Source organism: Rhinatrema bivittatum, chromosome 2, assembly GCF_901001135.1.
Source record: "Rhinatrema bivittatum chromosome 2, aRhiBiv1.1, whole genome shotgun sequence".
NCBI classification, from domain to species: Eukaryota; Metazoa; Chordata; class Amphibia; order Gymnophiona; family Rhinatrematidae; genus Rhinatrema; species Rhinatrema bivittatum.
The window spans coordinates 384537544-384560408 of record NC_042616.1 but is presented as its reverse complement, the minus strand read 5'-3'; the positions used below and the strand labels follow the sequence as shown (position 1 = coordinate 384560408).

At 43.3% G+C, this 22865-nt stretch overlaps 1 protein-coding gene across 1 annotated transcript; it reads left to right on the top strand.

The window, feature by feature from the left end:
* The first annotated feature begins 1608 nt into the window (after positions 1-1608).
* On the top strand, positions 1609-21715 carry LOC115084742 (mediator of RNA polymerase II transcription subunit 10). Its single transcript, XM_029589998.1, has 4 exons — positions 1609-1878; positions 17008-17091; positions 19027-19129; positions 21187-21715. The coding sequence occupies exons 1-4, from the start codon at positions 1757-1759 to the stop codon at positions 21283-21285; spliced, it is 408 nt and encodes a 135-aa protein (XP_029445858.1). The 5' UTR covers positions 1609-1756; the 3' UTR covers positions 21286-21715.
* Positions 21716-22865: the final 1150 nt, after the last annotated feature.

The following is a 22865-nucleotide window of genomic DNA, read 5'->3' as shown; positions in this document are numbered from 1 at the left end:
TCATTTTCAGTTAGTGCGCACTAAATCGAGTTAGTGCGCACTAACGGGGAGTTAGTGCGCACTAACTCGAGTTAGTGCGCACTAACACGATTTAACGATTTTTAACGATAAATCGTTAGAATTTCTATTGTATCGTGTTCTATAACGATTTAAGACGATATAAACATTATCGGACGATAATTTTAATCGTTGAAAAATGATTCACATCCCTAGAGCGCACTATTAACCTGCCATTGGACGCGCATTTTCCCTTACCCCTTATTCAGTAAGGGGCGGAAAATGCGCGTCCAACCTGCCGAACCTAATAGCGCCCTCAACATGCAAATGGTTGATGGCCCTATTAGGTATTCGCGCGTGATTCAGAAAGTAAAATGTGCAGCCAAAGGTAGGTGCTAATTTCTTCCGGCACCGGGAAAGTGCACAGAAAACAGTTTTTCTGTGCACCCTCCGACTTAATATCATGGCGATATTAAGTCGGAGGTCCCGAAGAGTAAAAAAAGTTAAAAAAAAAAATAAAAATTTGAAGTCGGCTGGCGGCTGTCGGGTCAAAAACCGGATACTCAATTTTGCCGGCGTCCGGTTTCCGAGCCCATCGCTGTCAGCGGGCTCGAGAACCGACGTCGGCAAAATTGAGCGTCGGCTGTCAAACCCGCTGACATCCGCCGCTCCTGTCAAAAAGGAGGCGCTAGGGACGATTTACTGAATCGGCCTGAATGTAAAGGATAATTCCCCCTCTTCCAGGGAGGAATTTACAAGAAGTCACCCTTAGCACTCTGGGCCCTGAAAGAACAATCTTTCCCCCCACCAACAAAGGCCTCAGACCCTGGGAAGAAAAGAGAATGAGTAAAAGAGCTAGCCTGAGCGTAATAGCTCCAAGAGAGACTAACAAATTATTTTAGGGCCCCAATGGTGGTTAGCAGATGGAGCTACATAAGGCATGGTTGTTTTCTGTAATTTATCCTTCCTGAATGTATGGTTTACTATTTATTTTATCAGTATTTCTGTTTTTATCATTGAGATCTATATGTTCTGTGCTTTCTTGTTTCTGTATATATACTCTGGGAATCAATTTGTTTCCTCCTATTTAGTGGATTGTAGATAGGCAATGTTATGTTTTTTATTTTTCTTTTTTGATGCTTACATTGCATGCATCTTTAATAAGCTGTATCATGTCTATGTCATTTGAAATTGTTATAGTTAAAATGTTTATTGCTTGAGTGTATTATGATGTTATATGATGTTTATGATGTTATATTGTTTTAGAGTTATACACCGCTCAGAATTGAGAAGGACGGGCGTTATAAAATGTGAATTACAAATAAATGGCAATGGTTGTTTCTCCATTTCATTTTCCACAAAAGACAGCCGAACGATTTTCTAAAGTAAGAGTGTGTAGATATCTGCTGCACACATTCCTCTTCCTAGCCCTATATCACCCCGCAAACTGTGAGTTAACCAGCCCGGATAGAATCGTAAATCCCCGCATCTAATATTCTCCACCTGCAGACGTAAACCCCTCAATGCCGTCACTAAACACCGCCCACCGACGTGACGTCTCCTGGGAATGGTTTTTTTTTTTTTTTTTTTTACTGTTGCCGGAAGTGACGTTACAGAAAGGGCGGAGGAGGGGCTGTAAGATGGCGGTGTGGGGACAGTAGAGGCGGCTGGGGCAGACGGTGTTTGTTTCTTCACTGTCTCTTGTTAAAGGGCGGGGAAGCGACATTTTTTTTTTAATTTCCTGCGCGTCTCAGCTGGCATGGCGGAGAGGTTTGATAATCTGGAGGAGCACTTGGAAAAGTTTGTGGAGAACATCCGGCAGCTGGGGATCATTGTCAGCGACTTCCAGCCCAGCAGCCAGCCTGTGCTCAACCAGAAGCTGTGAGTAGGGTGGCGGGAGCCGGGGTGTGTAAGATGGAACCACAACAGCAACTCCTTCCATCCCGGGAGAGCCGGGGGGCTCGACATTAGTGACCGCCGTGTCCCGCCCAAAATGGGTGTGAATGAGGGCGAGAAACGCTCTTGAATGTGGGGAGTGCGAGCAGATGCCCGCGGATCCCTTTGAGGCTTGAGCTAAAGTTCCAGTTTAGCCCCGCCCTCCCCAACCAGCTGTTCCCTTCAGGGCAGAGCACAGGTGCGGCACCTCGTATGGTTAATTGGGACTTCTTTATCCTGCACCTTTCGTGAACACTAAAATTCGCTAGAAAAATATTAAAGTATTAAAAACATGGGTAAATATAAACTGCATTTTATTATAATTTAATTATTTTAAAACTTTTAAGACTAATATATTTACGAGCATCTGATATTCCACTTTTTGCCAGTTATGGTCTCAAAGCGGATTGCAGACAATTTAAAACTTGAACAGGTAACATAATGATTATATTAGTTAATACGCTATATGTGAATATATTTTTAGTTCTACCATTGCTGTTAAATATGACAAAGGTTAGAAGTATTTGAAAGGGACTATTTTAAATATTTTGCTTCACATACTCAGGGGTAAAGGAATACCTAATTCTTCTAAATTTGTTTAATTACATTGCAGCTTCCTAATCATTTTTATAGACCAGTGGTTCTCAAACCTTTTTTTGGTTGGGACACACCTGACAGATGGTTCTCACTTGTGTGACATGGTGAACATGTGACCATCACCAGGCTAAATGTAAACAAACACTCTGCATTCCATAGGAACCCCCTCAACCCCCAACAATGGGTGCAGAGCAGAACTAGGACATTCCCCGTTCAATTTACCGTACAAAAAAAGATATTTCTGGTGATATCTCAATAACAGCAACAAACACACTCTCCTACCAGGTGCAATAGCCCTCCTTATGAAAAAAACAGTAATTTACCACCAATGCATGTTCTTTTGAGAAAACACAACAAATAATATTGATACAAATGCCTACATGCTAGTAAAATACTTCACCTCGATCACACACATAGAATCAACTTTCACCAAGTACAGAATGACCACAAATTACAAATATGGAAACAGAAACTGGAATGGAAACCCAAAAAAAAAACACTCTGCATTCTGTGCAAAACAAAAATATAGCACCTAACAGACTTCCAAGATCTGCAATAATGTACACAAACTAATGCGCACAAAGTTACACCTACACTATGGAACTCAAACAGTAATAACCCTACCTATGAAAAGGCAGCACTGCAAAAATTACACCAGGCCCTAAACACCAATACACCTATTAGGGAAACAGAACAAGCCAAGCTGCTATAGATCCCTACCAAGAAACTTCAAGCTCGCAAAACACCCTTAGCTGGGTCACACACACACAGACAGACCCTCACCAAATACAGAATAAAGTGACCATAAAGCTAATGTTTTTGTGTTTTTTTTACTGCATACAGAGTTTGGCTTCTTGCTGTTTCCAATTCAGTTTTTGTCTCCACATTTCTATTTATACAGTCCCTGAGAAATATAAAATAATTCTAAAACTAGAATATAATAAGTTTTAAAACTGATAAATAGAGCATCCAATCATTAAAAATTTTCAGAATTATTAAAAATTCTCCAAGCACCAATAAAATATTTCTTAACTCTCTCCTACCATTCCTTCCCCTGTTCACCCAATCATCTTTCTGGCTTTTGCCATCACATTATCCACCTATTTGGCCATCTTAAGATCAGATACAATAACCCCTAGATCCCATTCTTCTTTCATGCTTAGAAGAATTTCATCCCCTATACTGAACTTCTCCCTTGGGTTTTTGCAGCTTAAATAAATAACTTCATTTGTTACCATTAAATCTTAGGTACCAGACCCTTCTTTGAGTTTCGCTAGAAGCAGTCTCGTGTTTTCCACACCTCCCTGGCCATCTACCCTGTTGCAGATTTTGGTATCACTAGCTAAAAGACAAACCTTTCCTGATAATCTTTCTGCAATATTGCTCATGAAAATGTTGAAAAGAACATGTCCAAGGAGTAATGTCCTTCTCAGTGTAAAGTTCATTTATCCTTGTTACCTCCCACTCAACCAATTTTTAACCCAGTGTCACTCTTCAGTCCATGTCAAGGGCGCTCAGTTTATTTATAAATCACCTATGTGGAACTGTGTCAAAGACCTTACTAAAATCCAAGTAGACTACACCTAGTGCTTTTCCCAATCCAACTCTCTAGACACCCAAAGAAACTGATGAGATATGTCTAATAGCAAGAGGGAGCCTAGATTAGGAAGCAGATTGGCATTTCTTTGCTCTGTAGTGTCTGAAAGACAGGAGAGTCTGGATTAAGTAGCAGAGTGGCTCAACTGTGCTCTGTTCTATCTACATTAGTTTCTAGGCTCTCCTCTCCCTATTGGTAGGAGAGAGTGTTTATGTTGCTGTTATTGAGATGTCACCAGAAATATATTTTTTTTGTATAGTAAACTGAACGGTGAATGTCGTAGTTCTGGTCTTCACCCATTGTGTCCCGACTGAAAAAAGTTTGAGAACCACTGGTCTTGGTGACTATGGTAAGACTTGCTGAGCCAGTCTCTTACCTGAATTTAATCCCATTAGGAATACGGAGCTATACATTCATAGATGTAAACTGGAGTAACCAAAAGACATGGGCCTATGTGAAATGAGTTGTTGGTCTCTGTCCTGCTCCAATGGGCAGGTATCCACTAAAGCTGCCATCAGTTTGGCACTGGTACCATTGTTGGCAGTCCTAGCCAGGGCCAGTTCTTCCATTAGGAAGATTTAGCAATTGAGTTTTGCTATGCATGAGCATACAAAGCTCTGCCTTGAGATGGACAGCATCTCAATTTCACACAGCTGAGAAAACCATTCCTTCCTGCTACTGCCCCTATCCCAGCCACCATGCAGGGTACAAGAAGGGAGAGGAGAGCCTAGAAACTAATGTAGATAGAACAGAGCACAGTTGAGCCACTCTGCTACTTAATCCAGACTCTCCTGTCTTTCAGACACTACAGAGCAAAGAAATGCCAATCTGCTTCCTAATCTAGGCTCCCTCTTGCTATTAGACATATCTCATCAGTTTCTTTGGGTGTCTAGAGAGTTGGATTGGGAAAAGCACTAGGTGTAGTCTACTTGGATTTTAGTAAGGTCTTTGACACAGTTCCACATAGGTGATTTATAAATAAACTGAGCGCCCTTGACATGGACTGAAAAGTGACACTGGGTTAGAAATTGGTTGAGTGGGAGGTAACAAGGATAAATGAGCTTTACACTGAGAAGGACATTACTCCTTGGACATGTTCTTTTCAACATTTTCATGAGCAATATTGCAGAAAGATTATCAGGAAAGGTTTGTCTTTTAGCTAGTGATACCAAAATCTGCAACAGGGTAGATGGCCAGGGAGGTGTGGAAAACACGAGACTGCTTCTAGCGAAGCTCAAAGAAGGGTCTGGTAGCTAAGATTTAATGGTAACAAATGAAGTTATTCATTTAGGCTGCAAAAACCCAAGGGAGAAGTTCAGTATAGGGGATGAAATTCTTCTAAGCATGAAAGAAGAATGGGATCTAGGGGTTATTGTATCTGATCTTAAGATGGCCAAATAGGTGGATAATGTGATGGCAAAAGCCAGAAAGATGATTGGGTGAACAGGGGAAGGAATGGTCAGCAGTAAAAAAAAAAAAAAAAAAAGTGATATTGCCGCTGTATAAGTCCCTTGTGAGACCTCATTTGGAATACTGTTTACAGTTTAAGACAATGTCTTGAAAAGAGTATAAACTGATTGGAAATGCTCCAGTGGGTGGTTAATAAATCATCAGCTGTCTTTTTACTGAAGCATATGGGAACAGACAAAGATATAAATGTGTATACTTTAGAGGATAGGTGGAATAGGGGAGACATTTTTAAATATCTCCAAGGTTTATTTATTTTATTTAAAAACTTTTCTATACCGTCGTTAAGTTAGCTAACCATTACAACGGTTTACATAAGGGCACAACAGTGAAACATATGGGTGGTATAGATTACAACTTGGTTATGTGTCATCATTGTACGGTAACAATTCATAATTATAAACTAAGTGTGTATGTTAAGCTTGTTTGTTGGGAACATTTAGGCGGTTTGGTTTTACCATTACAATGCATTGTTACTGGTCTAGGTGACTATGGTAAGACTTGCTGAGCCAGTCTCTTACCTGAATTTACCGGAGATGGGCTTCAAAGGAAAGAAGGCTCATGGGATGAGGGTGAAAGGGAGTAGATCTAAGAGTAATCTAAGGAAATATTTCTTTACAGAGAGGGTAGTGGCTGCATAGAACAGCCTCTACTTGGGGATGGTGGAGACAAGGGCAATATTTGAATTCAAGAAAGCATGAGATAAATGCAGCGGATCTCTGAGGGAATGAATGATAGGGTTTGCAAAACTGAATAGGTGGTGTGGATGGGCAGACTAGATAGGCCGTAATGGTCTTTTTCTGCTGTCATGATTGAGTCCATTCTGCACGGAAAAGGAGAGAGGGATGAGGCTGAAGTGAACAAGTGTTCTGTTTTTTTGTATGTATATTTCTATTTATAATGTGTCCTAGTTTATTCTGTATGTTTGAGATATTCTGCTAATTTGTAGTCTTGTAATCCAGCTTCTGTTTTCCCAATAATAGCATAGTAAATGAAGGCAGAAAAAGATACAAATGACCCATCCAGTCTTCCCAGCAAGATTTTTTTAGGGTCTCTGTGCATGTTACCCCATACTTCATTATAATCCCAGGGCTCCTTTGTTTGTTCTCTTTTTGAATTCTGGTATTTTTTTTTCTCCACCACCTCACTTCCATCAATAGGAGGTGTATTGCTAATAATACATTTGGATTTTTTTATCCACCTTTCAAATATTGCTCAAGGCAGTTTGCAGTATTTTTAGAATTCAGGTACCAATCCAGTGAGCTTGCAATCTAAGTGGATACTTGAGGCAGGAGGAGAATAGTGACTTGCTCAAGGTCACAGTGAGTGTTGGTGGGGGAAGTGGTCTCCCCGGTTCTCAGCCCATTGTTCCAACTGCTCAGTTACTCCTTTTTCCCTGCTGGAAAGAATAGTAGTGCTGTTCTAGGGCCTGTTGTAATATTTGCAATGTTGCCTTTTCATAGGTAAGGTTGTTGCTGTTTAAGTTCTGTTAGTCAGTGCTGTTTTGATATGGCAAGCTTGCTGTACAGGTTCTGAATGACTATTTTCAGAGTTTTGTGTTGCTTCATAATATGCCTCATAATGGAGGGAGTTTTACTGAGGTGACAAATTGTGAATTTTGTTTTGTATGGTAAGTAGTAAAACTGTATATTTTGATGCAAAATCAGCCACGGACTTTGCACCAATTCTCAAAGGTAAACTATGAGCATACTTTGAACCGTTTGTAGTTTTAGGAACTTAAGTTTATATTTAGCTCACACCTTTTCATTGATAGTTTCTAGGTGATTTACATTCAGGTACTGTAGGTATTCCCCTATTCTCAGAGGGCTTACAATCCAAGGGGTGAATTTTCAAAATATTTACATGTGAAAGCATATATGTGCAAAAGTAACTTGTACTTGTGTATATGCTATTTTATATACATCAAAAGTACATGTGTGTTTGGTCTCTCATGAAATAAGGGGCATTCTGGGGCAGGATTAAGATATATGCACAAGTTGCTATTTTATAAGAGACTTGCGTGTGTACGTTTGGCAACTTTGTGTAATTTTACATCTGCTAATTATCTTGCGCAATTGATATCAGACTTGTCTATTGATTAGATGGGAGGTCTGGGTGAACGGTGGGGGTGGGGGCAAGGAGTTCAGAGTGAAAGAACTAGGATGGTCTTAATAACCTGGGGAAGGACTGGGTGAACTAGTGGAGTTTTTGGCAAACTAGTGATTTCAATTATGCACACATTTTAAAATATACTGAATTCTGCATGTAAAACAAGGCTTTACATGAGCAAATTAGGTTTTTTTTAATGCTTAAAATATACATGTGTATATATTAAAATAGGTAGGAAAAGTATGCACGTTCAATGCATTGCAAATATTTGTGTGTATTATGAGGCAGACACATGCGTATTTTATATTCTACATGTGTCTAATACACAGGTTATAAAATACTGTAGTAGATCTCCGTGCTGCCATATACGTGCATATGAGACTGCATGGAGTCATTTGAAAGTTATCCTCTAAGGGGCTGATGCAATAAACTTGCATAGAAAGTGGGCGCCATACAATATTTAAATGAGGGGGTCATGTTAGCAAGGAGGCACTAGGGTCGCTTGTGCGACCCTAGCGCTTCCTTGCTAACGCAAACCCAATCGGTTTTCGTGACTGCCTCAGCTACAAACTTTGGGGCCGATACAGTACAGTACAGTGCACTGAGCTGAGGTCACTGTTAACCTGCAGTCGGACGCAGGTAGAATAGGCGCTAATCAGGCCCCTAATGCAATAAGGGGATTAGCGCATATTCAACACGTGTCCAATGCGGAGCGAATCTAATAGCGCATGTGAATGAGGCTATTAAGAATTCACTCCAGATGCAAAAAAAAAAGTGCGTCTCGGACGCACACTTAACTGTCATCTATTAACGCCTGCCAGGCACAGGCGTTAATAGCTATGCGCATCAAAAAAGGATGAAAAATAAAAGAAAACTAAAAAAAAAAAAATTGACATCATGAAAACAGACGCCAATAAACCTGGTGTCTGTTTTCGTGACAGTTAAATGTGTGTCCGCACTTTTTTTTTTTTTTGCATCGAGAGTGAATGCCTAATAGCCTCATTCACATGCATTTGCATGTGAAGAGCACTAGTAGATTCGCTCCGCGTTGGATGTGCCTTGAATATGCGCTTATACCCTTATTACATTAGGGGATTGATTAGCGCCTATTCTACCCGCGTCTGACTGCAGGTTAACAGTGCGCACGGCTCAGCGCACCATATTGTATCGGCCCCAAAGTTTGTAGCTGAGGCAGTGAAGGATGAAGTGACATGCAGAGCAGCAGTGAAATTTGAACCTTGGTAACTCTGGTTTCCCTTGTTCTCAGCCCACTACTCTAACCACTAGGCTATTCCTCCACTCCATAGGTGAGCAATTTTCAAAAAGCTCTTTACTCAGGGCTGCATAAATGGCTTTTGACAACTATTTTACAGGATTGTTCTGGGAGGGATGGTGATGGGGTCATCATAATTTGAGTTTAATGATCAGGATCTTGATGGGGGGGGGGGGGGGCTGCACAAGGCTAAAGATTTTGCTTACACTGCCCCTGGTACCAGGAGACGGGTAAAAGATTCATCACTCCTAACTGACCTACTTTATGAAGGAAAGCTTTTGGCTAATCCTGTTTTTTTTTAATTTATATCCTAATTCTAGTAGTTGTAGTGCATACTTACACCTTTGAAATTAGAGTGGGCACAGCTTGAAAAAATCACTGGAGCCCAGTCACCTGGTGCCAAAAATTCAGAAAAGGAAAAGCAAAAAAAAAAAATCTAAAAAACTAAAAAAAAAAAAAAAAGTAAAATAAAAACACCCCAAGCAAAATAGGAAACTAGCAACACGAGTAAAACAGAGCAAAAATGTGTGAAAAAAGTAAAGGAAAATCTTTCCTTGTGTTTCTGTTTTTTTTTTTTTCTAAATATTTTTCCACCAGTGTGGATGGGGTTGTCAGAAATCCGCGACCATGCTAAAATCTCTCACTTTGAACAAACTCACTTTGTATTTCTGAAGATTGCACAGACATGGAGACTGTATTTACCTTCTCACCATTAGATGTGATCTCTGCAGAGGAAGGTTGAGATGTAGTGATAGACCATTGTAGAGAAGCTTGTATTGCAACTACCCTTATATCTGTTTTGTGGATAAATGAATGGCAGATTTTCTCCATTGTTATCAACTCAGTATCTTTCAGAGATGTTAAATTCACTAAATAAGTGTGTATTTTCTGTAGTACTTATCTTTAAGTTCATTGTCCATGGAGTAGGTACATAGTTTAGATTGATTTGGTCTATAATTACATTTTTCCTGTATCCTTTAAATTCACAGGAGACAGGTCTCTTTCACTGGAAGAGAGTCTCTGGAATGAGGGGTCATGGAATAAGGGTGAAAGAGTAATCAGCAATTTCCCTGTACGTACCAGGATCAGTCCAGATGGTGGGTTATGTCCCCCGTCCAGCAGATGGAGTCAGAACAAAAACTCTGGGGGGAGGTCCTATATAATCTCACCTCCCTTAGCTCCCTCTTCAGTATATTCTGACTCCAGCAGATGTGAGCAGGGGACGGTTAGTCCCCAGCACAGGGATTTAGCTTGCTAGGTCTCTTGTTGTTCTGGAGGGATCAAGTTTTAAAAAAAAAAAAAGGGGAAATTGCCTAGGTTGTTGAGGGAGCAGGGGGAGCTTGTGGACAGACTTGTCTTCTCCTTCCTGTCTTCCTTCTTTCTGCCCTTCCCCTGCGTTGGGGGTAAGTGTGTTTTTGTTGATTTTCCCTTTTAGGTAATTTTTGGTTGTTGGACAGCGAAAACTCCCCGGTTCTGGGAGTTTGCGTCAGACCGTGGGGGCGCGCGGCTGGTGCTGATCTCCCCCCCCCCCCCCCCCCCCGCGGCTCATTGCTGGCCGACCTGCGGCCCCGCAACGTAATATTCCCCGGGGCCGCCCGCCGCTGGGAGGCCAGATTCCTCAGCGGCTTCACTCAGGTCGGCGGGGGGGTTGGTTCGCACGCACGGTCCTGCCAGCGGTCAGGGTTTTCCCGCCGATACTCGCCTGTTCCTGCCTCTCCCTGTGCCTGACGATGTCGCGGTCTATGGCTTGCTTCGAGTGCGGCCGGCAGGGGGGTCAGCTATCGCATGGGGGGCTCTGCGCGACCTGTCTCCCCACGGGGGAAGACAGGGGTAGCCCGAGAGACGGCACAGGAGCTCGCGACGAGGACCGCACGACTCGCAAGCACCAGGCCCCGTTCCCGCTGAGCGCGGGAACGGCGGCCATTTTGTTTTCAGAAGACGAGTCTGGCGTTTCAGATGGGGCCGCGGAGAGCCCGGTCCCGGCGTCGGTGCCGGTTCTCGCGCCCAGTGGGGAGCAGGAACAGCATTTCCCGGGCGGGGAGGCCCCGGACCTTCCCACTCCGGGGTGCCCGCGTTCTCCCCGGAATTCGTGGTGCTGATGCATAGGGCCTTTCTCCAGAGCAGCAGTCTGCCCCTGAGCTTTCCCATGGGGCTTCCCTCTCCCAAATTGGCACGCATGGCCCTTCCCCAGGGGGGGTCCTTCTTTCGGGACGGTGGCCATCCCTCTGGGGAGCAGCCGGGGCCCTCCTGGGTCCTGGCTGGGGACACACGTGGAGCGCACTCTGGACCAGCGACGGACCTCCTCCAGGATCCAACAGGGGATGACCCCACCTTGACAGCTCAGATGGAAGGGGACGATCCGAGGGTCCTTCGTATTTTCCAGGCGGATGAGCTGGATGAGCTTATCCCTCATATTTTACAGGAGATGGACATCGATGCCCCTCCGGATCCGGTCGCTCCTGATCCCAAGGTACGGAAGGGGGATCCCCTCCTCGCTGGTCTTCGTCCCATGGCTAAGGCCTTCCCCACTCACCTTACTTTTTTGCAGTTGATTTCTCGGGAGTGGGACGCGCCGGAGGCTTCACTCCGGGTCAGTAGGGCAATGGAGAAGCTCTATCCCCTTCCGGTAGATTTCCTTGAGCTCTTGAAGGTCCCGGCCGTGGATTCGGCGGTCTCGGCGGTCACAAAATGAACCACCATCCCGGTTACGGGTGGCACGGCGCTGAAAGACCTGCAGGACAGGAAATTGGAGGTCTACCTTAAAAAGGATCTTTGAGGTCTCGGCGCTTGGACTGCGAGCAGCTATCTGTACTTCTTTGGCTCAGCGAGCGGGTCTACGGTGGGTGCAGCAGCTCCTCACATCACAGGACTTATCAACGACTGAGGCTCAGCAGGCGGACAGGCTGGAGGCCGTGATGGCCTATGGAGCGGATGCCCTGTATGACCTCCTCAGGGTTTTGGCGCGGTCCATCGTAGCGGCGGTCTCGGCAAGCCGACTGCTGTGGCTGTGCAACTGGTCTGCGGATGCCTCTTCTAATACCCGACTGGGGACGCTTCCATTCAAGGGCAAAGTCCTCTTCCGAGAAGATCTGGATCAAATCATTAAGTCCCTCAATGCGAATGTGGTGTAGAAGCTTCCAGAGGTTAGGCCTCGGTCTACGGGATCGTTCAGTTTCTCCAGGAACCGATCTCGCAACCAGCGCCGGTCCCGGCCTGCGCGGCAACAGCAGCCACCTAGTACTCCGTCCTCGCGCTCTCATTCCTGCAACCGGTCCTTTCGAGGGCGCAGGCCTGGCAAGGAGGGCCAAGGATCAAGCACCGCTGCGAAGGCTGCGCAATGATGCCAGGCCGACCCACGAGTCGACTCCTCTGGTAGGGGGTCGACTTGCTCTCTTCTAAGAAGAGTGGGTCTGAATAACATCGGATCAGTGGGTCTTGGATATCCTAACACACGGCTACGTATTGGATTTTGTTAACGTGCCCAGGGACAGGTTTCTTTTCTCTCCTTGCGGGTCCGCCCACAAGGAGGGAGCCGTCCGGCAGACACTCGACCGCCTACTATCCCTTGGGGCGATAGTGCCAGTTTCCGCAGCTGGGCTGGGGGCATTATTCCATCTACTTCGTGGTACCCAAGAAGGAAGGTACTTTCCGCTCCATCCTGGATCTCAAGACCCTCAACCGGTCTCTCCGAGTGCCCCGGTTTCGCGTGGAAACACTTCGCTCGGTCCTGGCGGCGGTTCATCGCGGGGAGTTCCTCGCTTCGCTGGATCTTACGGAGTCGTATCTTCATATCCCGATCCATCGGGATCATCAACGCTTTCTGTGCTTCAAGATTCTGGGGCAAAATTTCCAGTTCCGCGTCCTGCCTTTTGGGTTGGCAATGGCTCCACGCGTCTTTATGAAGATCATGGTGGTGGTAGCGGCGGCCCTGCATCGGGAAGGGATTCTGGTGCATCCTTACCTGGACGACTGGCTATCCGGGCAAAGTCGCGGGCCCAAGCTTTACAGGTGGTGGATCGAGTAGTAGAACTGCTTCAGTCCCTGGGTTGGATCATCAACTTCGGCAAGAGCAGCCTGGACCCTTCTCAGACTTTGACTTTTCTGGGTGCGCGGTTCGATACAAAGGAGGGCATGGTATTCTTGGGACCGGAGAGAGTGAAGGCGCTGCACGTGCAGATTCTGCTTATCATGACTCTCCCGACCCCCAACGGCATGGGATTACCTGCAGGTTCTGGGGACCATGGCCTCCACGATCGACCTGGTTCCGAGGGCCTTTGCGCACCTCCGGCCCCTCCAGAAGACATTGCTGTCCCGGTGGAAGCCTGTATCGCGGGATTTCCAAGTGGTTCTACCGGTTCCGGCACTTGCCCGCCTCAGCCTCTGCTGGTGGCTGGATCCTCGTCACTTGGCCAGGGGGTGTCCCTGGAGGTTCCGGACTGGGTAGTGGTGACCACGGACGCCAGTCTCACCGGCTGGGAAGCAGTCTGTCGGGAGAGCTCCATCCAGGGCAGGTGGACGGCGGAACAGTCACGGTGGCCCATCAACCGCTTGGAGATGAGAGCGGTTCACTTGGCTCTGCGGGCCTTCCTACCGCTGGTGCGGCATCGTGCGGTCAGGATCCTCTCGGACAAGCGACCACGGTTTCCTACATCAATCGCCAGGGAGGCATGAGGAGTCAACATGTCTCGTGAGAGGCGGACAAGCTGATGCAGTGGGAGGAACTTCATCTGCTTCGCCTGGCAGCCTCTCACATCGTGGGCGTGGACAACGTTCAGGCGGACTTCCTCAGTCGACAGCACCTAGATCCCGGGGAATGGGAGCTCTCTCGGGAGGCGATGCGATTGATCGTTCGTCGGTGGGGGAGTCCCCACATGGATCTCATGGCCACGGCAGACAATACAAAGGCTCCTCGATTCTTCAGCCGTCGGCGAGAATGAGGCGCAGAAGGGGTCGATGTGCTAGTCCTTCCGTGGCCGAGGCAGATCTTCTTGTATGTGTTTCCGCCATGGCCCCTGGTGGGAAAAGTGATTCGCCAGATAGAAAACCATCAGGGACCGGTAATCTTGGTGGCCCCGGCGCCCGTGGTTCGCGGACCTTCTCAACTTAGCGAAGGAGGGACGTCTCGGTCATCTCCAGTGGTTGCTGCGATAGGGTCCCATATTTTTCGAGGAGGCCGATCGCTTCTGTCTTGCGGCTTGGCTTTTGAGAGGCATAAGCTGAGGCATCGTGGCTATCAGGAGGCAGTGATTTCGACGCTGCTACGGGCCCGAAATACGTCCACTTCCGTCACGTACGTGCACGTTTGGAAGGTTTTTGAGACGTGGTGTGGGTCTCACACTATTCATCCAACCCATGTCTCGGTGGCTCAGGTCCTTGCCTTCCTACAGGATGGGCTGGACTTGGGGCTCGTGTACAACTCCATCAGGGTACAGGTGGCGGCTTTGGGAGCTTTCCTACACAAGGGGGATGAGTCGTTGCTGTCCTCCCACCCGGATATCTTGCGTTTCCTCAAAGGGGTAAGGCACCTGAGGCCACCCACCAAGCCACCTTGTCCTTCTTGGAATCTCAACCTGGTGCTCCGAGCTCTCAGTGGGCCTCCTTTCGAGCCCCTCAGAGCTGCCACCCTCAAGGATCTCACTTTTAAGACTCTGTTTCTGGTGGCGATCAGTTCGGCTCGCTGTATTTCTGAGCTCCAAGCGTTGTCCTGTCGAGAGCCTTACCTACGGTTCACGGGGGGGGGGGGGGGGTCTCGTGCGTACGGTACCCTCGTTTCTGCCTAAGGTAGTGTCCGCTTTTCATCTCAACCAGTCTGTGGAGCTTCCTTCCTTTTCGGCTGCAGACTCCAGAGAGCTTCGTAGTTTGGATGTCAAGCAATGCTTGATGCGGTACTTAGAGTTCACTAATGAGTTCCGGGTTTCGGATCACCTTTTTGTGCTCTGGTCGGGGCCTAAGAAGGGTCATATGGCCTCCAAGGCCGCGATTGCCTCCGCCTATCTCGGGGTTGGCCGGTCTCCACCGCTGGGGGTTAAGGCACACTCCCTTAGATCTCAGGCGAAGTCCTGGGCGGAGAGCACGTCAGTATCTATGCAAGAGATATATGCAGAGCGGCGACTTGGAAGTCCCTCCATACCTTCGCAAGGCACTATCGCTTGGATGTGAGGGCTCCAGTTTTTGGATCCTTCGGCAATAGGGTCATTCGAGCAGGGCTGTCTTCGGCCCACCTGGAATAGGGAAGCTTTGGTACATCCCACCGTCTGGACTGATCCTGGTATGTACAGGGAAAAGAAAATTATTCCTTACCTGCTAATTTTCGTTCCTGTAGTACCATGGATCAGTCCAGACACCCTCCCTGTTTGTATGTTGGGTGTTGTGTGGTTATGCCTCTGCTCGACTGTACTTCTGTTACTCTCCTGAGATCCCTGGGGCTCCAGGGTCTGTCTTGTTTCACAGTTCTGTTTGTGCAGGTTCCCCTTGGGGGTTAGTGGTTCGACAGTTTTACCTTCGTTTAAAATGGCCTTTTGGGCGTTGGTGGAACTTGATCCCTCCGTTTTCCTTTCTTCTGGGCTTTGTTAGTCTAGTTACTGAAGAGGGAGCTAAGGGAGGTGAGGTTATATAGGACCTCCCCCCAGAGTTTTGTTCTGACTCCATCTGCTGGATGGGGGACATAACCCACCGTCTGGACTGATCCATGGTACTACAGGAATGAAAATTAGCAGGTAAGGAATAATTTTCTTTTAATATTTCTATATGAGCACTTAGTAACTGAAAATTTCACAACTATTGCAGACTGAGCAAGATATAACATTTCTCAGAATTACAGTGAGTTATTACAATGGTGTAACTGTACCTGAAAAGTGTTTATCATGAGATGACATACAAAATTATGGAATGATAATTGAGAGTACAATGACTGCAGTCATTTCAAAATCTCAAAACTAAACAAAATAGAAGAGAAGAAGAAGGGGTGTATATGAGACCAAAGCTACCAAATGACGCATTTGTGAAAGACATTCATCGGGGTCTCATAATGAGAAATTCAGTTCTCTATTTCCAATGCCTGGTTAAAGAGAAGTTTTCAGAGACTTTTTTTTTTTAAGTAGAGTTTAGCTGATAGTGCGTAGTGCTTCAGGGAGAGAATTCCAAAAAAGTGGACCTGCAACAGAGAAGGCTCAGTCATGGGTCTCAGTCAGATGGGCAACCCAAGATGATGGAGCTTCTAGAAGGCCATGGTCAACTGATCTCTGTTCTTGTAGTGGAATATAAATGCTTAGTATTAAATTGACCCAAGGGACTAAATTATTAGTTAAGAGTTTGTGGATCAGCATAGCTAATTTTGTATTTAACCCTCTATATTACTAGGGAACAAAGAACTGGTTATAATATGGTTGTGAGTACTGGTACTGGTCAGGACCTTTGCCATAGAGTTCTGGGCAATCTGCAGAGCTCTCATGGGTTTGTGGCTATGCCACCAAAAATTGAATTAGAATAATACTTTCCTGTAAGAACAAGAGGTTGGAGTACTGTGTGAAAATTGGTGAAATTCTTTACAGAGAGGGGTGGTGAATGCATGGAACAGCATCTCCTGTGGATATGTAGATGGGGACAGTTTCAAAGTTTAAGAAAGCATGGGACAAAGTAAAGAGGATCTGTGAGGTAATAGAAAGCATTGTAAAGCTAAACAAGAGGTGTTGGATGGGCAAATGGAATGGTCCATATGGTCTTTATTTGCCTTCATGGTTTATTTTATTTATGTAAACATTTACATTCTGCAGTATCCAAGGTTCTACATGGAGCACAAATAAAAACATTCATGAAAGAAAAACACAGCATCAAAACAGATGACATGGACCACTACTCTAGGTGTCATTAGATCAAAACTCCTTAATTCCTAAACCTTTTAAATTCAGCAGACATCACATTATCGCAGCAGACCACATACTGCCTAACTCCAACTTCCTGACCAACAGTGACTGTCAGATGCTGAAGACATTCAGTATTTTTTAAACTGAATATTAACTTTTCTGATTTCTAGAAATTTTATGGTCTCAGGATTGCAAGATGTTGACAAGTGTCGCCAGCAACTCCATGATATAAGTGTCCCTTTGGAAGTTTTTGAGTAAGTATCTAACACCTATAGGGTTGGAAAATACTGAAAAAAATGTATTTATCAAGGTTACACAGAATGTACTTGTCTAATAGAGGGACTGCAGTTTGTCCTTAAACTTTTGTGCTTGACTAAAATTGAGGTGGGTTTTTTTGTTTTTTTTAATCATGAGGTTTTGGGTATATAGTAATGGTTACCAGTTTTAGTATTAAGTGAAAATTAATTTTAATTAGCACACATGATACCTGACTTATATATCTTACAGAGATTTAAAATTTGAACAAAAACTTAACATGTCTATATACCATATATGGTGATGGCTGAATAAACAAAAGTGAGTTTCTTTGGACTTGTATTTATTATTGGGGTGTCCTTTGAATAGATATAGAAGATACTTTTATTAAAAAAAAATCCTTATCCTATTGCTGTATTTACTTTTTGTGATTATTTAATTTATGATATCAATCGTTGTAAGCTCTCCATTGATGTCCTTGGCTAGTAGTTATCAATTATAGATACAATTGACATCTCTGTGATGCATCTGGTCTTTGGTTTGAGAACATGCTAATGAGGCTTTAATGTGGGCTATCTGAATACTTCCATGTTTTTATACTTGCATAGCTGATACATTATATATTTTAAGTAGTTGACTGCAAGGAAAATTCCAAGGAAAAGTTAACTCATGTTAACTTCTTTAGTAGGAGTGGAAAGATATCAATTCATGCATATATGGACATCTGTAGTATGGCTTTACAAGTATATTTTTAAAATACTGTAAACAAGGCCAGGCAAATACTAAGGTATCAAGCACTTTATTCGCTAGGTCATCAGTAAATTTTTCAATACACTGTGTGGCCGATTTTAAATCCTACGCGAGCGGGGTACAAATCTACACCTGATTTTATAACATGCACGCGCTGCCACGCGCATGTTATAAAATCCAGGGTTGGCGTGCGCAAGGGGGTGCACACTTGTGCACCTTGCGCGCAACAAGCCCAAGGGGAGCCCCGATGGCTTTCCCCGTTCCCTCCAAGGCCGCTTCGAAATCGGAGCAGCCTTGGAGGGAACTTTTATTTTTTTAGCTCGCCCAGCCCTACCTAAATTTCCCCCCCCCCCCCCCCCCCCCGCTACCTTATTTCGCTAGCTGCTGGCGTGCTGTGCCGGAGGACTCGGGACCGCCCCCGGACTGCCACCCTGCCCCTGGACCACCCGTTTTTTGAAAGCCCTGGGACATACGCGCGTCCCGGGGCTTGCGCGCGCCGCCAAGCCTATGCAAAATAGGCTCGGTGCGTGCAGGGGTAGGTTTTCTGGGGTTACACGAGTATCCCTTTGAAAATCTACCCCTGTGGCTGCCATCCTCCCATCTATTTCCAGAAGCCTGGACTGCCTCTGATTAACTGTGCTGTCCTCAAAACCATGTCATTTGTAGATGAGGAAAGAGGCAATCCCCTTGAGTAGGTTCACACACTCCTTTGGCCTTTATTGTAAAGGCCAAAGGAGTGAAACATACCTGTAAGTCTCCTTGGCTTGGACTGACCTCCCTCAACCCAGTTTCATACAGAACTGACTTTTCAAAGCTGACCCATGATGATTCTGTGACATCTGTATTTTCACTCCCTTTACAATAAATGGTTGAGTGGTGGAGTGGATGCCTCTTTCCTTATACACAATTGATATAGTTAAAACAAAAATATCAAGATTATGTATCTTTCCTTTCCCCCTCTTGCAACACAGATATTCTGTTCTCTTCATTCTATAGTACAGGTTTGGGTTCTCTTGTTTTGGCACCTAGTCTTGTACGTTGTAACAAACTTGACCTATGCTAAAGGTAAAGCAGAAAGCTGCTGCCTGCACTGAATCCTTAGAAAAACTGACCCTCGGTTTCTTGCTCTATGGATGGTTGTGACTTGCCTATCCACATTACATGAACATGTTTATGCTTTCTAGGTACATAGATCAAGGGCGTAATCCCCAGCTCTACACCAAAGAATGTTTGGAAAGGGCTTTAGCTAAAAATGAACAAGTGAAAGGCAAAATTGACACCATGAAGGTAAGCTGCAAGTGTACCTTGTTAAATACATCTAAATCTTCCACCTTTTGACTTCCATCTTGACTCTTGGTTTTTAATTTTTCACATTTATTCCAGAACATTGTATGACTCTAAAATTTGGTACATTTGTCTGAGCATTGACCCTAAATCCTTTCATGTTTCGTTTTTTTTTTTTTTTTTTTTTTTTTTTAAATGACAGCAGAGACTGTCAGAGCTTCCTGTGCTATTAGAACAAAAGCTGCATATAACAATGACTGCTGACTGAGTATTTTACAAGAGGCAAAAATAATTTACTGATATATGGGAATGATACACAGCAGCTGCTGCCTCTGGGATAGACTTAGGCAGTTGGGTTTGGATGTGTGGTTGTATATCCTGCATTTTTCAGTGAACAGACAACTTTTATGCCAATCAAAAAAAATATGGTCAAACAACATTTTCTCTTTCACATTATTTATATAACAGTACTGTTGATAAAAAATAAATTACAGGTAAATGTGCTGGCAGTTAAAATTAGCATATAATTCAGAAAGAAAGAGGTATCTGATTATTATCAAGGAAGCATTAATGATCTATTTTTCTCTCCTCCCAATAGGGATACAGATAAGATCAGACCAATAACTCCCTGGTTATTAGAACCTTGTACAAGCAGCAGGATGATCTTTGTGAATGCAGTAGTGTAACGAGGCAGGTGCCTCGAAGTATATCTTGGATCTCAGGCGACATTATATTAATGAAAAATAATTATTACAAAATACTTTAGTGTATATCTGAAGTATAAACCATTACTTATTCCCATTTTATTAACCACACTATGAGCATTTTTATATACATCCTTCTAGAAATTAGTCCTTCTCCCTCTGTATGACCTTGTACCTCCCAACCTTATCCTCGCTAATAAGGGACTGTTCTTTACAAGCGGGATTTCTGTGTGTCATAACAAAATGATGAACTGTTTAACAAGTCCTAAGTTCTGTTTAGGTATTTTTGTGTTCAGTTTTTATTTTTCCTTGAAGTTTTTAGTGTTTATGATGATGAACAAAAATGATAGAAAAGTGAAAAAAAAATGAGATTTTTTTTTCCTCCCATTTTTATTCATTACCGTAAACACTGATATTTTTCTGAGAAAAATAAGGTAATTGAAAATGTAGGTCTTTGGTCATGTTATTGTAGCATTTTAATCTAAAGCCTTTTAGTGTAACATTTTGCCACGGAGGAAAATAAGCTGCTTTGTGTTCCTTCTGGGAGCCAAGAGAAATGTACAGACTGAAGCCAATGATGTCAGTGCCGTGTTACAGAAATAGAACGCTGAGCTCAGGCTGCTCTTAGCAAGCACATCCTCATCTGTTCTGAGTCATTTTTTGGATGATCGGTCTTTGGGGAAAAAGTTCAAGACGGCAGTAAATTTTGTATGAATCTGTTACCTGAACATATTTTTTTTTCTGTCCTTTAAAAAAAAAAAAAAAATTCACACTTTTCTTACCCATATACAGAATGTGATGTTCTTGGTTAAAATAGTAAGTTACATATAATAAACTGCCTTTATTTTGACTTTTACAAAAGCTGTCAAATTTAACAGCATTTTAGTTTGTTGCATGAATGGAAAATGCAAGGATTTCTCATTTAGTATCTGTGAGAAGTGTCCTTGATAAGTCAGGCCCTGTATGTGTTCATTTTAATGAAGCAGCTGACTGGCAACCTGCTGTTATAGAAAACAGCTGTAAATGTGGGTCTGTAATAAACCAGCTCTTATTCTGTATTTTGTGTACATACATACTATTGGGGATGAAATAATTTTAGCTTAGGATAGTGATTTAAACTGATTTTGATGGCAAGGTTGTTTTTGTTTTAGTACTTACCAGAAATAGGAAATTTTAAGTTATAAACATCTTATTTTCTACTAAATGAAAGAAACTAGTGTTTTTATGTCTTATGTTCTTATGTTGTGAGAAATATGTGAGCATCAGATATGAATAGTTTGCATATTTTGTAATGTGAACATTTGTTTCTAGAGAATATTTCATCTTTCTCTCTTTTTCCCATATTTTTCTCTCTAGAAATTTAAAAGCCTCTTGATTCAGGAGCTAAGTAAAGTGTTTCCAGAAGACATGGCAAAGTATAGAGCTATCAGAGGTGAAGACCACCCCTCCTCATAATCCAGTCTGTCTTAAACTACCCTTGTCAGAGAATGAAAACCGTGTCTTGTTTGTAAAGGACTTTTAAGGGATTTAGAGAAGGGATTTTATTTCTCCCTCTGCGCATTGTAAAATGTGGTTATTGTGGACCAGGAGGACATAAATTAATATGGATAATGACCCTTTCTATCTGAAGTGGTTTTCCAAGTTGCTGATCATTCTGTTGTCATTTTTTCAGAATTCTGAAATGTTTTCTACCCTAAAGTTCTATGAAATGAATGTGTGATCTTTGTACACACCAAACCTAATTGGTTTATATGTGTTTTTTTTCTAACATTGACTGTTAAAACTGTAGTTCATTTCCATTAAGTAAATATTTATTTCACAAAGTTACTGTATTGAATTTTGCATTTTGTTAGAAAAAGAATGCAATAAACATTTTAGAGGTCAAGCAGCTTTTTATTTTATTTTAACTTAAACACACCAAAGAAAGATATTTGTTGTAATATATTCTTAAGGAATAAAAGAAAAACAATTAACAAATACAGGACACACAAAACAGCAAATCAGCAGCAAAATTATATTGATACAAAGCATAGCAAATCAGATGTTTTATCTGGTTTGGTAGTTGGGAATTAGGACAGAAGTCATGCAGCGCTAAAAATTTAAGGGATATAGACCTCCATATAATTTCACACATTAGATTTACCCTTTTTAGTAGTCCTAATCATTTCATATTTGTGTACTATGTGTGTGTTTTTCAATTGGATGTGATAGCTTTCTAGAAAGACAGATTTCAAAATTACTGTTTTAAAAAGATAGATGGTATAGAATCAAGTGTCCCTGTCTTATTACAAAATCAATACACCTTAAGATATTGGGCCCAGTATTGAAAGAGATCTGGCTAAGTTAGCCGGCTATAACATATCTGGCTAACTTAGAAGGGATATTCAATGTTATGGCTATGCTGCTGAACATACCCATATACATTCTACTTAACTGGACAAGTTGTATCCGACTAACTTTAGACCTGCTATTGAGCAGGTCTAACTTTGCTGAACCGGATAAGTGCCGATATTCAAATATATCTGGTTAAATAGCCCTGGTCCAATCTGCCGATTGCCCATCCCCAAGATATCCAGCTAAGTGGCAGTCGCTGAACATAGCTGGATATTCAGTGGCTTTATCTGGTTAAGTAACGCTAAATATTGGTCTCAGTGAAATTAATATTAAAGAAGCAGAATTTGTTAGAAACTGAATCCAAATATATTCCCACAGTTTCTCCAATAAGGCCCTTGCAATTCAATACCTTTACAGCCCACGGCGAATTATCGTGCAAATAGAATCTAATGGCACAATGACTACTAGCCCAAATCTCATCACTCACTTTAATGCAGTTCAGGCACATTTTCCAATACAGAGACATCTGTGTCACATCTTTATGTGGAGTTTCAATTGCAGCCACTTATTGTTTGTTCTGTAATGGAGATATGCTATTTATCATTTTTGTCATGAAACATATATTTACCATTTATTATTACATATCAAATCATCCATATACCTTTATCCTTCCATTTAGATCAATTTTATTCTCTGCATAT

What these genes read in the sequence shown, in the direction of transcription:
- LOC115084742 (XM_029589998.1), top strand. Translation starts at nt 1,757, where the DNA reads ATGGCGGAGAGGTTTGATAATCTGGAGGAGCACTTGGAAAAGTTTGTG. An exon ending in CCTGTGCTCAACCAGAAGCT is followed by an intron (nt 1,879 to 17,007) that starts GTGAGTAGGGTG and finishes TCTGATTTCTAG; the next exon opens with AAATTTTATGGTCTCAGGAT. An exon ending in GTCCCTTTGGAAGTTTTTGA is followed by an intron (nt 17,092 to 19,026) that starts GTAAGTATCTAA and finishes TATGCTTTCTAG; the next exon opens with GTACATAGATCAAGGGCGTA.